The sequence below is a fragment of the Dendronephthya gigantea genome, unplaced genomic scaffold (assembly GCF_004324835.1).
Source record: "Dendronephthya gigantea isolate DGI-Jeju-01 unplaced genomic scaffold, DenGig_1.0 000023F, whole genome shotgun sequence".
Classification (NCBI taxonomy): domain Eukaryota; kingdom Metazoa; phylum Cnidaria; class Anthozoa; order Malacalcyonacea; family Nephtheidae; genus Dendronephthya; species Dendronephthya gigantea.
Window position 1 is genome coordinate 1,900,355 of NW_021163033.1, and position 17,289 is coordinate 1,917,643.

The 17,289-nt window shown below is 36.6% G+C and overlaps 1 protein-coding gene across 2 annotated transcripts in view; it reads right to left on the reverse strand.

Moving 5' to 3' along the window:
• Positions 1-17,289, reverse strand: part of LOC114522585 (centrosomal protein of 120 kDa-like) — a 63,875-nt gene that overhangs the window by 39,181 nt on the left and 7,405 nt on the right. The window contains exons 17-20 of one of the 2 annotated variants that reach the window (XM_028543318.1): positions 13,713-13,825; positions 13,265-13,313; positions 12,946-13,068; positions 12,754-12,839 (exon numbers count right to left, since the gene is read on the reverse strand). In XM_028543318.1, the coding sequence (XP_028399119.1) occupies positions 12,792-12,839; positions 12,946-13,068; positions 13,265-13,313; positions 13,713-13,825 (333 nt within the window). In that variant the 3' untranslated portion in view covers positions 12,754-12,791. Of the gene's footprint in view, positions 1-12,753; positions 12,840-12,945; positions 13,069-13,264; positions 13,314-13,712; positions 13,826-17,289 lie in introns of those variants that run through there. The other variant, XM_028543317.1, reaches the window with a different exon arrangement.

Genomic DNA, 17,289 nt, shown 5'->3' on the forward strand with positions numbered 1-17,289 from the left:
TAGCGCTTTGATCTCGAAATAGTAAGGAGTGGTTTATATTGAATTGTGAAAGTCGTGAATAATTAATGGTCTAACTTCCAATCATTGCGCAGTATTTTGGTCACATGTATACATCTGTCTTATGAATTAGTAATTCATATTGTATTAACTTTGATACAACTAATCTTAATTAGTATTCAAAACTTTGTTACACACATGCCCTAATATGCATTAAGCGTACTAATCTATTCATTTCACAAACACGTTAAAATATTCATAAATCTAGATCAGCCGCTGGCATTTTAACTAGTACTTATCAATGCCACACTTTTTCAAACCTTATTTCACAAAAAAATTTGCAATTGCAGTTAAGCTTATAGGCCAGTTGTATAAAAATATAGTTAAAATTAACTGGACAAATTCGCGCGAATTATTTAAAGTTTGCCCGACCGAGAAAACGGACTTCATAGACATAGCTTTAAAATGCAGAACAAAACGTGATAGAATAAACTGTTGTATAATTATATAGGCCGCTTGTATAGTTGACTTTAAATAGGCAACGCCGAGGGAATTATTTCAAGGATTTCTAGTTCGAGAAAGACGGACTTCACAGCCAAAGCTTCGGGTGCAAAACAAAACGTAATGGAACTAACTCAAGAGTAGATGACATATCACTTTATCTCTATAAAACTAACGTCTAAAGTTCACTAGTACACTCCAATGATGCACACGGGATAATCATGGAAAATGCTTTACACTATAGTATACAATATTATACATGCACGACGATACCAGATGTATTCTTTCAATAAAAAGTCAACAACGGAACAAACATGCATTAGTGGGATTAAAATAGCGACGTTTTAAACAACACGGACGCCAGGTCTACATTATATAACGGTGAACTCTTGCGTCAGGAGTATGTGAAATCTAAAACGGCAGGGTTTTACGTTCGCGACTTCAAATAAAAATAGCTGTCGGCTCAATTTAATTCCGGCAGGTCCACTCAAACAACCTTGGGAACACAACTGCAAAAAATCTTCATACTGATACAAAATATGCTGTTGTGCAGCCTTGAGAAATGATCTTCCGGTATAGTCAAACGAGATAAGCTATTTATTCAAGCATTCAAACTTTCTTATAATAGTCATATTATATTTATGAATTCCTTATAATTTAATAACCAACCGCAGTCTGTTAACAGCATTTTTTGTGTGTAACTCGATTATGTTTTGGTAATTAAATACAAGCTAAGGTTTGGTATTTCTATTTCTTCTTAACATTTAGTATTAGGTTCGTTGGAAAAACATATAAAAATGCGCTGAAATATGGAATTTATTTCAAGTTTTGACTGAGAACGAGTGAGGGCAGAATGATATAACGCAAACCTACGAAACCTATCATAAACCAAATTAAACCTACGCTACTTAAGAAGTCTATGTATACACATAAATTTTCAATCTAAATTCGATTCATTCTAACTTTCTTTTCATTTTTTTTTGCTTAGCCATACTGACTGTATTTATTTAGTTTATTGTGCGAATTGTTATTTTTAGTATATCAGTACTTTGCATGGAGTAGTACAAAGCCATCTAGACTGTCCCAGGTATTAAAATGAATTAAGCCGTAGTATATAAGGCTTATATTTTGTGCTGTTACGCGCGACCAGCCTGAACCACGGTGTTCGCCGCTGCATGGTTCGTGGAGTGTGGGTGGAAAAGCCTGGTTGCAAGGTAGTGAGAAACCATTCTGAGCACAAGAAATAAATTTGTTATTTTCAAACATCCATGCATGTATTTTTGTTTTTATTACATAATAAAAATTGCATTTTGGCAAAGTTCAAAGCCAGGGCGCGTGTACCTGCTTCCTGATTGGTGGATCACACGATTATCGTACATGTGTTATTACTGATGAACTATCATGAATGTCATGCATCATAAATCGCTTTCCACAATGGCGGTTCGCCAATATTATGCAATAATAACACAAACTATTTCTGATAGCGAAATGTAAACAAGCAAGGAATACCATAACTTTAGATCCTCTTTCCATTTTATCTGCTATTGCGTCGAAACAGGCTGTTTATTTCAAACGTTTTTGTAATTTTCCTCAATAAAGCATCCTATATTTATGAAGGTAATTGGAAAACTTAATTGCCCCCCGTATATTCGAAAGCACATCGACAAAAACTCCAGTACTGAGGACAAAAAACATATTTGTTTTCAGTAGTGAGCGGCCGAAAGTAAAGGCTATTTTTTTGCCATGTTTTTGCAAAGAAGCTTCCTATATTTATGCGTGCATGTAATTGGAAAACTTAATTGTGTCCCGTATATTCGAAAGCACATCGACAAAATAATATTCTATATAGTACTGAGGACTAAAAAATATTTGTTTTCATCATATAGACATATATCATACAAAATTGCCTCACTTTATCCGGCATTTAATTTCAAACTTTTACATCCGCAATTTAAAATAACATGTATATAACGCGTGTTCTGATTGGCCTAAGCCCGTATTTAGATCAGGCCATCCAAACACAGAAATTTATTCGCTTATTGCAATAAAACCTGGAAGACTGCCTTCTTGTTGTTATTTTATAGCTATATTTGGCTCGCGTTTCGAGCGCTTTTCTCAACTCTCACAACATTCCCGTGTATTTGGATCAGGCCATCCAAACAGGGAAATTTAATTCGTTTGTATTGCAATAAACCTTGGAAGACTGCCTTGTTGTTGTTATTTTATATGTGCTTATGCTTTTCTCGACTCTCGCAACATTGCCGCGTTTCAATGTTTTTCGAGGACATTACGCTTTCGCAAATCCTGAATGTATTAAATCATCCTATTGGAAACACGCACTTAATATACAAAGGATATCAACGTTTTGTCGCGAACAAAAAATGGTACTGAATATTACAAAAAAACAAAGGAAATTATCATTGATTTTCGTGCGAGGAAATCTACAATATCTTTCCTGCTTGCATGCAAATTAACCCATTTCAGATGTTGTGACCATTCAATAGCACGTATATAAAACGTAGCCATTTCAGACCAGGTCCACAAAGGAGACCTGGTTTTATTGTAAATTTCGATAATATTATAGTCATTGTAAATTTTATATAATAATTATCTTTTTAGAAAGAAAATATTGTAAATGCATTTTGACTGAAGACTTTGAATGCATGAAGACTTTTGTCTTCTTCAAGTATGTTAGCTTTCAACAATAACAATAGTATTTGGATCAGGCCATCCAAACAGGGGAAATTTAATTCGCTTATATTGCAATAAAACTTGGAAGACTGCATTGTTGTTGTTATTTTATATTTGGCTTGCGTTTCAACTCTCGCAACATTCCCGCGTGATCAGGTAATCGAAACAAGGAAAACCATTTAGTAATTATATAATAATAAACATACGACCTTTTACACAGTTTTTTTTACCGACCGTCATTGCCATGCAGTTATTTTCAACGTCTTTATAATTGACGGATACTTAATCTGAATTTTAATATCCATTATCAAAAATAAATGCAATATATTCATAGAAAGGGCTATAAATACTCCCTTTAAAAATATTTACAAAACGCAAATGTGTCATTTCCCTACAACATTCATAAAGCAGCATTCGCGTGTATATACTATCTTAATTATTACGTAATTCAATAAATAAGCAATTTAAACGATTCAGACAAGATCTTATTAATTTTCATCGTTTTTTCTCCTCATATTGCGAAATAATTTACAGAAGGTCATGAGTAATTTCTTGTCTAAAATCCCGTAAATCAGGGGATTTACTGCGTGTGATGCAGCAACGCGCAAAATACGAGAAAATTGTTCAACCCAATCGTCTCCAGCTATGCTCAAAACACGATGCACTAATATAGGAATATTCCCAACGCCATAACAAAGCACTGTAGTGAGACAAACGAAGAAACTTCGTCGATTTCGAATATAGCTGTAAACATTAAAGGACGATTTGCAGGGATTTTCCGTCATCTGACGGCCACTCAAGCTTTTCAAGTAATTGTCTTGTTTATTTAATGCCCGATACACTTTATAATACAGTACGGCCATTATCAATGGCGTAACCGAATATAGAAGCAGACCGTAGGAATAGCGAAACGTCCAGTAAGCTACGTTATCTTGTTCTACAAAGCATTCCGGGACACCAGCTCCATAACCCATGATCAAACCAACAACATACCCCACACCAGAAACAACTTTCCATTTCCGTCGACTGATGTCGTGTTTCAAGGGATGTACAGCAGCGCGATAACGAAGAACTGAAATGATCAACATCATGTAGACACCCGCTATTTGAAAGGCGTACTCCCCATCGATAACAAGACAATAAAAAACGCTGGATTTGTAATCTTTTTCGACGAAATAAAGGTTAAACGCGAGAATGAATTCAAAAACCAAGAATCCCAAATCACAGAATGCGAGGTGTAAAACCAGCAGGTAGTAGTTGTTCTTCAACAACCTTCTTTGTCTTAATATGGAGACAATAACCAAAGCGTTGCCAAGAATTCCGAATACAGCAACTAAAATCGAAGAATATCTCAAGCCATCGTATTCAGTAGCATTTTTCATCGTGTCGTTCTGGTGGATGGAATTTTGACGTTTTTCGACCAATATATGGCCGCCAAACTTACGAGACTTACAAGGATATATGGCCGCAAAACTTACAAGTCTTACACTGATATATAGCCGCCAAACTTATGAGTCTCACACTGATATATTGATGAAGAAGACAAAAGGAAAACATTTAACTTTAGTGTAATTTGCACAACGATATGTTTCCTGCCAATGAGAAGTCAGCATATAACAAATATGCCACAACATATCAGGTGGCAGTGGGCATATAGTGCTACAATCATGAAAATTCAACTTTAAACGGCGTAATTTTAATAATTAAAGGTCTATATTAAATTTTTTATTAAGGTTTTTTGGCACGTTGTCAGATGTAGATTTCTTGCCGGGGGGGGGAGACCATAGTTTGCACATCATTTCTAATTTCTGTATGCATTCCACTCGAAATAAACACCCTTTAAACCTTTGCAATTATATTTTTTAAGGAATACCTTTTCAGGTTGTGTCAATCAACGCTATAATTAACAGTTTAGATTAAGTTATCCTATAAATTTTAGCTATCAACGATCCCATTTAGAAGCTAAAATCAGGAGCGAAAATTTCAGCTGGCCGTCCATGGGCTTCCGTAAAAGCGGCAATTTGCCAGACATGTTCCGAACGTTCTGTCGGAAGAATGCGGGCTCAATATAACGGCGGTTTTCCACTAGACGGAATTTTTCGACCGAACCAGATTTTCGTCAGATATTCTTTTCGATTGTGAGTATTCGACCCTTCACCGGTCACAATTGAAAAGAAATGCGAGCGAAAAATATCGTTCGATAGGAAAATTTCGCCAAATGGAAAACCGCCTTTAAAGTGATTGTTTTGCCCTTAAAATGCAACGATTTTTAAACGAGCGCTTCATCGATATCTTTTGGGAGATGCAAGTTTCAATGCATGCAAGCAGGATAGTTTCTGTCAAAACACATGCAGTCGTGTCAGACTATATCCAATATTTCATACTTTTGTCAGTATTTTCGTTTCTTTTTCCGGCCTTTTTAGCCCCTTGTGGGCAATTTAGTTCATATACAAATAAACTTCCGCCATTTGCAAAATAATTGTACTCTTCCTGACCAATCAGCATTCAGCAATTTTATCATGCTAATAATAAATTAGCACGGAGACTTAAGCCCGTTTTCCACTAGGCGAATTTAGCGATATCTGAAATCCGGTGATGTGATTGGTTTGCGAAAAAAATTCGCCGTGAAAAAGTAGAAACGCTTCCTACTTTTCTCTTTTCGCGCGAACAAATTCGCCTGTTGGAAAACGGGCTTTAATAGGACTAGAAAAAACGATGTGATTGCCATCTGAAGCTTTACAAAACTCACTAAATGGTGTTTAATAATTCTAAATACACCATAACAATACAACATTTATAATCTTCCTTCTAACAGCTCTAATGTTCGTTTTAAGAGCTCGTTCTAAAATATACTATTCATGCATATAAAGAACTTGCTGCATTTGTTAATCTTTCGATCAACGACCTAATTATACAATGATAAATTATTATCCTTTAATTACACTGTATTATCTTCTTGCATACATCGTTTCAAACAGCCGTTGCTGTTCACGGCAGGTACTTTAAATCGTTTGATAAAATCTTAGTTTACAACGCATTTTACACGCTATGAAAATAGAACTTGGCACGCACAAAGTCCTTATTGAATTTCTTCGTTAACAAAAACAATTCCTATTATTACAAATGGCCATAACAACCCAAGGATACAGTTATCAAAAATGCTGAAGATAGTTCGATCATTGATAATTTGTCAGCTGCTGGCTGAGTACCGTTTTGGAAAGAACCTGATAAATATAATCATCATGATGAACAAACACAAACTAACATTGTCTGTATGTAGTCATTGAATCAACTGTATGTATGTCATTGCATGAATGTCGACCCAATTTCTGATAATCGCTCAAAGTCGAAATTCGCGATAGGGACGCGGTAATACGCATGTGTGAAGGATTGTTTTTGTTGATTATTTGCGTATATATTGCGTAGAATTTAACACATGATGATGAATGATCATATACAACCACATTAATTTTACCCTTTGTATCAACGCGTGTCACGAGCAAAAGCGAATATATCAATCGGCTCATTTTTTTGAATTTCATTTTATTTATTGCTGTGCATAAAACAGCTCACAAGCTCTCAATCTTATACGCATGTATCCCATGATCTTAACAGAATTTCGTTTCATGCGAACTCAAAAATTGAATACTTAAATAAAAAATTGAAAATTTCATCATGTATATACAAGCGATAGGCCACTACTGCAGAAACATCACATCGCTTCGTCACTAGTTTTGCTTTCCAACCTGATCCAACAGCTGTTCATTTTCATCGCGTCTCCGACCGGTTTTGGGGCAAAGTTTCCCGAAGGGCAGCAACGTTTTGTCCAATATCCCGTAAATTAGAGGGTTTACACAACACGAACCAGCTACTCTTAAAATGTCCGAAAAGTACTTCATCCATTCATTCTCATAGCCAGCCATCAATAAAATAAGATACACAGTCATGGGAAGGTTTGCGATCCCGTAGCAAAGCACGGTATTGAGACAGACAAAAAACGTCCGTCGCTTTCTCAGATATCTCGTCAGGGGTGAGCAGGAACTGCCTTGCGTTTCCGGATTTAAACACAAGCTCTTGAGGTATCTGTTTTGCTTCTGAAGCGCCCCATATGCTTTGTAATAAAGTACAGCCATAAAGGACGTCGGTGCCATGTAGCAGAAGAGCATCGCGTATACGTAATGGAAGTTCTGATAAACCGTAAAAGGCTAACGAATTTGTTTGGTATAAAGCATATTGGAAGCGCCGCGCCATAGCCAGCGATCAAACCAAGAACGTAGCTCAATCCACAAACGAGTTTCAATTTTCGTCGGACGAGAGTGTGCTTTAACGGATGTACAGCAGCGTGACAACGAAGCACTGAAATGGTCAACATCATGTAGACGCCAGCGACTTGGAAGAAGAAGGTCATGTGAAAGAAGAGACAACGTATTATGGGAATGTTAAAACTAGGCCAATCTGTAAAAAATTCTCGGTTGATGAGGTACAGCAACACGATTATAAGATAGCCCAAATCACAAATCGAGAGATGGAGCACAAGAAAATAGTAGTTATTCTTCAACAAATTCTTCTGTCTGAATATGGAGATGATGACTAACGTGTTTCCGAGAATTCCAAATAAAACGACTGGCATGTAGGTGTATCTGTAGGCTTCGTAGGTTGCTTGACGCATTGTCTTGTTCTGAAATCGACCTGTGTTGTGAAATCGACCCGTGAATCTGCTTTTGACATTCAATTCAAGCTCAAACACGTAGATCGACGAACCATGCAGGTGTGCTCTTCCAGTCTCAGTCAGTGAAACATCAATAAAATATCATAACCACAAGTGTTTAGCGATTGATACATCAAGTCACAACAGTCCGTAAAATCGACCACGTATATATATATAAGCATGTATACTTAAGCATAAAAGATTATGTATCAAGCGAACGATTTTGCACTTTTCATCTTTTATGCATCAAATAATAGACGCCGATATAAATGTGACATGTGTATTATTAAAATAAATCTACTTAAAAAAATTATTAAATTCATATCACATACACATTAATCATGGGAACAACGATTTCCAACCACCGTTTCAACTTTTCTAAAGAGTTTGCTCGATGTAGAATGCTGATAATAGCTATTAACGATAAGCCGGGCAGCCTGGAAGAGATGAATCATGCAATGCATTTTGGCGTAGGATATGGCTTTTGTGAATCATGCTGTCATAAATTTCGCATTTATATTACATATGAAAATAAGGATCTGTGTTAATTAAAACCGTTCATCTCAATCAAAACAACAGACAGTTTTTCACCGATCGCTTAATATAACTCAGAGTATCGTCTTTTTGTGTGGCCATTTGGAAAATGCATCTATATTGAAAGCTGTATCTAGATTTTGTTCTAAATACCTCGCATGCACTAAAACGCTCGCATGCTATATTATACAAATATTTGGCATACAATACACTATCGCATTAAAACACCAAGTGAAGGCGGGCAAAGCGTGTTTACATCCAAAATTAAACAGGAAATAATTTAGCATGAGACATTTTAAATCCATCAATAATATATTACAATAAACCGCTATATTTCGTGTGCTTTACATAACAGATGTGCTCCTATAGACACTGATGAATATATATACATGATATACAGAGGTTAAGTCTACAGGGGTCGTGATTGTATGAAAGCCGGATAGCGCTATCAGTGGTTTATAAATCGCTTGATTAATCGCCCGTTGTTTGGTATAACTTTGATCAAATCTTAGTATTCCTAAATCAAGGCTCCTCTTTAATAACTGTTGGTTTCAAAGCTGAAATTTTATCGCTTTTCAAGCATTTTTAGAACGGTTGATAAAATCACAATCCAGAGACCAGTTGATAGTGCTATCCGGCTTTCATACATCCGAACCCAGATGTCTTGGAGGCTCTCGGTTGGTAAACACTTGATGCGACACGCTTAGTGAATAAATTGTTTGTTATAACGATGTATAAAATACTTCACAACCACACGGCTCCTTATCTAAATGAGGTTTTCTGCAATAAAATGCAGTTCGGACTAACTATGAGTGGTGTGGTGGCGATACAGATCTATGCCTGCCTGTAAACCTGATAGTGAATTTCTAAGGAAAAGTTTTCGATATAGCGCGATGCTATGCAATGGAATTGTCTTTCTGAGAATTCTAAAAATTCCGGAAATGTTTCTTTTAAAAACCGGCTTAAAAGTGCTCATTAGCATACTTTCATTCGTTCAGACGACATAATGCAATATTTGAGGCTAACCCTCGTACCCACCATGAGTGAAAAAAACAAAAACTCATTTATAGAGGATTATAGACAGATTATTTTTAGCATATTTTTTTCGCTGATGCATGTAAACAGCTAATTAATTTTCCATTGCTTTGTGAGTTTCGGGCATGATGGCGGCGTTATCGCTTCAACGGCCCCAAGTAAGAAAACGCAAGGGTTAAGACTAGCGCACAATAGTAGACGTTTTGCGCATGCATACATGATATTCTTGACCATGGAGACCTGTAAATGATCCTTTTCCCCTGAGCGCAATGCATGTTTTGATAAAAAACCAATGGTCGAACATGTTTTACATTTAAGCCAGAGCGAGCTGGACAAATGCGGGTTAATAGCATGCATGTGCATGCATGCTTGCTAATTTCAATTACAGAAACTATGGACTGATGAGATTTGTAAATTTCATTTGTTCCGAAAGTGTGGCGCGTACGTGGCAGAAAAATGAGACAGCTTTGATGATTAGATTTTGCGATATAGGGATGACAAAATGACTTAAATTTCGTACGTCGGTTAAATATAGGAGGACTATGTGGAAAACACAATTCTTTATTTCATTTTTCATACCAACTTAGTACGTAATCGTTGTCCAAATGGGAATGGACTCTGACGAATAGAATAATTAAGGTAAGTATATACTGCAACTGCCGACTAAACTATCAAATATAGTCGGGCCATGAACATGCAGACGGCTTATTCCGAGAGTCAAAACATACGTGAAAACATTCAGCTGTTTATAATGGTATAGTTTCTCATATACACTCAATACAAACAGCAGTGTAGCCAGCTGACGGTTTTATCCCGCTAAAGCAATATTTTGGTGTTCATTTCTTATTACGATTTTTTGGCATGTCGCTCAATGTAGATTTCTTGCCGGGGGGAAGGAGGCAAGGCGTAGTGTGCACATCCGTATCAAATCTTGCTGGCCTGAATTTGAGTCGTGTATGCATTTCACTAGAAATAAACACACATTAAACCTTAGCAATTATATTTTTTAAGGAATACCTTTTCATGAAACCAAACAATTTTAAAGAAATTAACTCGGGTAATAGGCTACGCTGAGCGCTGCATATAGCAAAGTAATTCTACACAAGCTATATTTGCTGCTTGACGGTAAGATGCGTTCATAAGAGTGTAGTTCTTGCAGATTACAGTATACATCAATCGTATTTACATATTATACAAACGGCCTTTTCTTAGTTCTTTTTAGCTTATTTTGGCTAAGGCCCGTTTCAGAAGTCGAACGTTTCAAGTGCGAACGTTTCAGTATTTCAATTTTGTCTTTTCTGTTTTCTTGTGACGAAGAGTCTCCAAAAGGAGAGTAATTTTTTGTCCAACAATCCATATATAAGAGGATTAACCGAACAAGATGCGGCAACACGTAGAATGTATCCAAAATGCGAAAGCCAGAGGTACTTGACTATGAGATGATTCTTACCAGTAATGTACCACACATAGCATACGGAAATAGGCAAATTCCCAATACCATAGCAAAGCACTGTGCTGACACAAACAAGAAAATTACGTCTGTGTCGAAGATGGTTGTGCATTTTAAAAGAGGAACGATCCGTAATTGGCCTCCTCGGGTTGGAATACAAACGTTTCAGAAACTTGTTTTGTCTGACAAGTACCCGACATATTTTATAATAAGTTATGGCCATGAATAACGTCGGGAAGAAATAGAAACACGATATAATATACACATAAAGATAACTCCAAGCAGAGGCAGCCGTACTTGCCTCCATGAAACATAAAGGTAGAAATGCTCCGTAACCAGCGATGAAGCCGGTGAGACAAATCAAACGAAAGATGCTCTTCAATCTTCGCCGACTTACAGCGGGCTTTGAAGGGCGTACAGCACGATAGCGAAGCACTGAAATCATCAACATCACTCCTATTCCTCCGATTTGAAAGACGTAAAGTACATGATTGAGAAGGCAATTCAATGTACTCTCCATGAATTGTGAACTCTTGATAAAATGAAGGAGAACGAGGTCGAATAGTATTGTAATCAGAAATCCTAGATCACATATTGCCAGTTGTAAAACGAGAAAATAGTAGTTGTTGCTCAGCAGACATCTTTGTCGCAATATGGGAATGATAACCAACGTGTTACCGAGAATTCCAAGAATAACAACCGCAGCGTCTGAAAATCTATATATATCGTACAACGTTCCATTCTGAGCTGTTTTTTCCAGGAAGAGTACGTGCACCGTTTTGTTCTCCATGCTGTATGCCGTATGGAAAAAGACGAGTATATCTTGCGTTAATTAGTGTAATATCAAGCAGCTGTGCCCGTTAAGCCAATAACAAACTTTGCACACCGACACAAGAAAACATACATTACTAAAAATTGAATTATTTACCGATTTATATCGGCTTTGAAGGCATTTCTCGATAACGAAGGCAGACAAAAACTCTTAAAACAAAGACATATGCAAAAACACGAAGACAATAATTTGTTGAAAGCGCCTCAGTGTTTAACAGTCAACAACAAACAACCAATCCTTTTTTGACACCACGTAGCTATATAGTTATATCGCTGCAAAGCTTTATTCGAACATTAACCCGAAAAAATTGTTTTGAAAATGGAAAAATTTCTATTCCACTTTGCTATTTATACTTCAATATATATTAAATGAAATATTTATATCATAATTATAATATATTGTATAAATTTTAAACATTATGCCATGACTATTATATATTATCATATAATGTTCTTTAATTCATATATATTTCGTTTAATGTTTTTTAATTCATATACTAGGCGGAGAACTCAACTGATATACCAATTCTTATCAATATATGTTTGACGCAGCAAAAGTTTGCATATATAAGTCAGTATAGATTAGATGATTGAAAAACTTTTCAGAGATCTACAGATAGCATTATATGTAAAATAGCACTGCGAAATTTTGCTTTTTACATATCACCCGAACGAATATTTGAAATATGTTTCTCTCTTAAGGACTTAAAGGGAGGATATTTGTTTGAGAGACTTGCGAATAAGATAGTATAAGTCTCTCGTGTATAATCAGTCAGAAACTGTTTTATTTTATCATTTAAACATCGCGTTTGATGAAAGTGCATGACTGTTTGCATTGCGTGCAAAAAGATATCGTATATACACAATAACAGGTTCATTAATCTTTTCCGCCATTTAAAAATTGAAGCTGCATTAGATTGCAGTGATATAGAAAACTGCTGGAATACATCTTGCTTCAAGATTATTATGCAGCAGATGCGCCATCTACGTACTGTAATCATCTATAGCGTGTATGAGCTTGCTCGCGTATTTATCTCTTTCATTTTATGTAATTTTGGAACAAAAAGCCAGTACATTCGTTTTTTGTTGCAGCTATACACAAAATGAAAAGAACACGCTAAAATCCGAGATGCTTCACGTATTTAAGGAGCACGATTCCTCAAAATACAAACGTAAATTATTTTAAACATGCACCTACCTTCTCAACACGTAGAAGACTTAGTTCAGCCTCGAGCTTCACTTCCGGTTTGGACATCTGTTGTTCTTTATAGGACAATAATTCATTTTCTTTGTTTTGATAACGCTTCTCAGCATCGCGGAGCTAAAAAAAGTAGTAGTATATCATAGGCAAATAATTCTGGTCAAAATATATCTTCATCAGGGGCTGGTTGTATCAAGCCCGTTTAGCTGAAACGGTGGATGCACATGCAGTAGAGTGGTTTCGATCCTATACAAAACACGTGCATTAAAATCGTTAGCACTCGCCGACCAAGAAGTAATCCACCTGTAATCTATACCTGTTGTATCGCTGTCTGTCTTTGCTCTTCAGCCTCGCGAACTTTCGCTCTGCAAGAAACGATAAAACGATATTTAAATCCACAGTCTATTGAGTCTTTTCCCGAATAGTCTATAATAGAATATTAATATTTCTTTGGTAATTCAATGTAGTTACAACGCAATGTTAAACTGTGAAAATGTCACATCCATAAGTCCTAAAGATTGCGACCTTTTGGGCTACTTTTGTACCTACAATTAAGGTTATGTTTTTGGCAGAACGAAACTTGTTAGACGGAAGCTATAGACGAAAGCAAATTGACATTTTAAAATTGTTTTTTAAAATTAGTAGAAAAATGTTTCTCAGGTCAACATACCGCCATCATTTTTATTGCACCGAATTACATCTATATGTACCTCCATGAAGAGAAAGTTTCATTCTTAAATCTTAATGTTTTCCACCATACGAACCTTTCAATTTCGATCTGGTGATCGCAATCTTCCTTCATTCGACGAGAAGCTTCGCGTAGTTCGACCATCTTTCTTTCATGATCTCGTCTATGTTCTTCCTTGATTCTCAACAACTGTTCAAACAAAAACACGAATGAAAAGATATGCATGCGTGGTAAGCATTTCCAGTTCATGGAATAAAAACCCCATTTCACCAAAAGAAGATTATACTGAATAACTGAAATCGACTCGAGCCTGATAAATTATATAGTTGTTGGATATAATTTATAACTGAGCTAAGGAGGTTAGCTGAAAGGGTGTTTAAAAATCAGCTCTAGAATTAATCTGTTCAAATAGTATATATTATGTTATTTGTGCATGGAGTCTTTACACGCTATAATTATACAAGGAAAATTACAAGCCCGCTTATAAAATAAATAACAAATCTCTCTTCGCGAAAAGTAAACAAATCGGAAATAGTTGGGTGAATAACCGAATTGAATTACGACGCATCAAAAGCAATCCCTGCATGTTAAAATGAATACGACACAGAAATCAAAAGTATAAATTTTTAAAGACTAGCTCTTTGAGATTCTGCAAATTTCAGATTCTATATTATTCTATTCCACATGATTCCATTGTCTTTGAAAAATTTTTCCGTGTCCTTAAATGCGTCCTCGTATTGTGCATTTTCAAGTCCAGAGGTGTAAAGATAAAATGTCGCTTCGTTACAAACGCTCTTGAGGTCTCCTCTTGCAGTAACCTCGGAACAATGTGTACCGGGTGATCCCAGTTGATAAGCTGGACGGATGCAGGACAGAAGAGTTGAGTACAGAATAACATATCGTGGGCAGCTGTGATTCCTTTTGAACGAGGTCACCATTTTTACAAAATTCTTGTTTGCAAGTAAAGGATACTCAGCATCTGCATAGCTCCTTGCAAATTCGTCAGATGACGTAGAAAATGCTATTCTGAAATTTGTGTTTTCCGGTGATAAGGGCCAGACGTTTTGTTCCTGGGGTAACTCGATGCTACTGTCTGTACTCAGAGCCTCTTTAACGATGATGTCATCGAATATCAGGTCCTCGGATTCCCAGGGTTGTATATAAATATAGGAAAATTGTTGTTGGCTCGATAAAGCTGTCCAGTGGAAATAAAGTTAAATTCGGGTTAATTTTCTTTCAATGGCTAAAACTTGGGGGCATTGATTTACAGCTAGATGTTTAACGAAACATAATTATTTGTATAGAATATAATATTATCTGAAATGGTGCAAGAACATTTCTGATTATAGCCCCGTTAACACTACACTTAAGCCCCGTTTAGAAGATGTGAAGGAAGAGGTAAATATACGAATTTACGTTGTTAGATGGTGATAAGTTTGTAATGAAATCGAAAACATACAGTAGCATATACATTCGTCTTATTTTTAGTCATATCGGATTTTAAGATGACCTTGTTCTTTTCAACTTCTTTCATTTTTATTTCCACAACAAGGCTATGAGAGATGCGTACAATGAAACTTCAAGCTTTCATCGCCAATTATGCCGACACGTTTCACTGTTCAGCAGAAGGTGTACATGACACCCACAACCCGAGGTATCATCCCAGAGCAAGGTGATACTTGTTATTCCACAAACTAAGGTAGTCCTTTGTGAAAGGAAACATCCAAAATTTTCTCAAGAACCCACCTTCACCGACAGCAAAGCGAACCAACTGCTCGAGTTCTTCAGCAATTATTCCTGGTGATTTAAACTCCGTTCTTTTTCTCAAGTTAGACTCGGGTTCTACCAAATTTAAACAGACGATGAAGCGAGCAGTAAAAAATAGTAATGCCCATACTGCCTTTGTGAAGCTCATTTTCTGAGCTAATAAATCCTTGCTTACGACATCAATAAAGTGAAAAAAATCGGCTTTGGTCCAATGTAAAAACACATTTTATTCCTTTACATGACTAAGCGCACTAATCTTTCACATTGTTTGATTTTTGCGGGTATTGTCGGATCAAGTGATGGTACCTGAATAACTTTATGACAAGCGTAAAAAATCTGTTTATGTTAAAATTATAAAAATTGAGTAGTATCCAGAAATTATTTTGCACAAACAGTCATTATTCATAAGTGTTAGAGCCATTTATATTAATGATGTTACAATAATGTTGCGTTATCTGATTTAGCTATACTAAGTCCCAATTAGCCAGTAATTCTAGCCATTAGAAGGAAAGGAGAGACGTTATATCTTTTACGGTATAGTCGTGATATGTATATGCACGTATAGATATTGTTTCCTATAGTTTATTTACAGTTGTCGCGAACTGCACAGGTATACCCGAAGTTAATCCGATAAAACCATCAGAGGTTGAAAAAAAGGGAGAAGAAGGATCATTAAACCACACAAAAAGTGGCCTGTCCGTCGGGACAAATAAACAAGAAAATGAGTATCACAGAAGCGATATGTGTCGCTTGGCTTCTGTTCTCGGCGAGCTTCGGCGAGAGTCGGATTCTAGGAAATGTTCGAAGGTTAAGCAAGCGAATGACAGACTCAAAATCACCGAGAAGAGTCGCAGAAGAACTTGAGCAAAAAGCTCGTAAAGCAGCTGGTAGGTGGCATAGATAAGGAAACTAACCGTTGACACAATAAAGATCCCTGCAAAACAATATTTCGCAAGTATATGGCAACCTGTTGTGGGGGTAAATGGTGACGGAATTGCACGCCTGCCAAGTGAAGATTCTTGCAAGATGCCCGACACTATTTAATCGTTTGAAATACTATATGATCATTCACAGAGGAAAACCTGATGGAGTAAAAAACTTTAGCAGATCTATAGTACGGAAATAGTATATAGCAATTATAGACAAAGTACAGACAGTTCCCCGAATATGGAAGCTATCTGATTCTTATGTCTGCCACTTCCATTACTATGAATTTGCATTATACCATTTATTATACCAACCTAGCCTATAGCACCCATAGGTGTACAGCAAGATTAGAATAATCATGATGTATACGATCTGTGCCGAAAACCTATTGATCTAAGTGAATGACCTTGTATGGTTTTGTGAACTTGCTTTTGTGTTTGCCATTACGAGTTCTTCATTTATTCCCTAAAGCCACCCTTTTTAGAACCAGCCTTTGCTAGTTGAGTTTTCTTTACGTAGGCGAAGCTTTATCGAAGGGACAGCATTTTGTATATATCTATATCCAACCATTCGAAGTTAACGACTCGGTATTCGATGACAAGGAAGTTGAGGAAGCTCTAACCATGGAGAAAGGTTTTCAAACAAACGAACACGTTTGGCCGCTATCACCGGAGACCACCAATTTCAGAGTAGCTTTTCTTCAAGAAGGCAGACAAGACAAAACGAATAACAGCCGCGCGTTGTCAGAGTATCAACATTTCATAAACGATGGGCTTGGAAAGATGATACCCAATTTCGATAAAAGACACAAGGGTTGTCCAAAATACGTAATTCTTTATTCCACTTTCATCCCCTGCATAGCCCCATCCAATGCGGACGAGAGCGTCCGACGCTGCGCTAAAATGACAGTAAGGGCAAGGATCCAGCTACGAAACATCTGCCCAGGGGCAGCCTTTTAC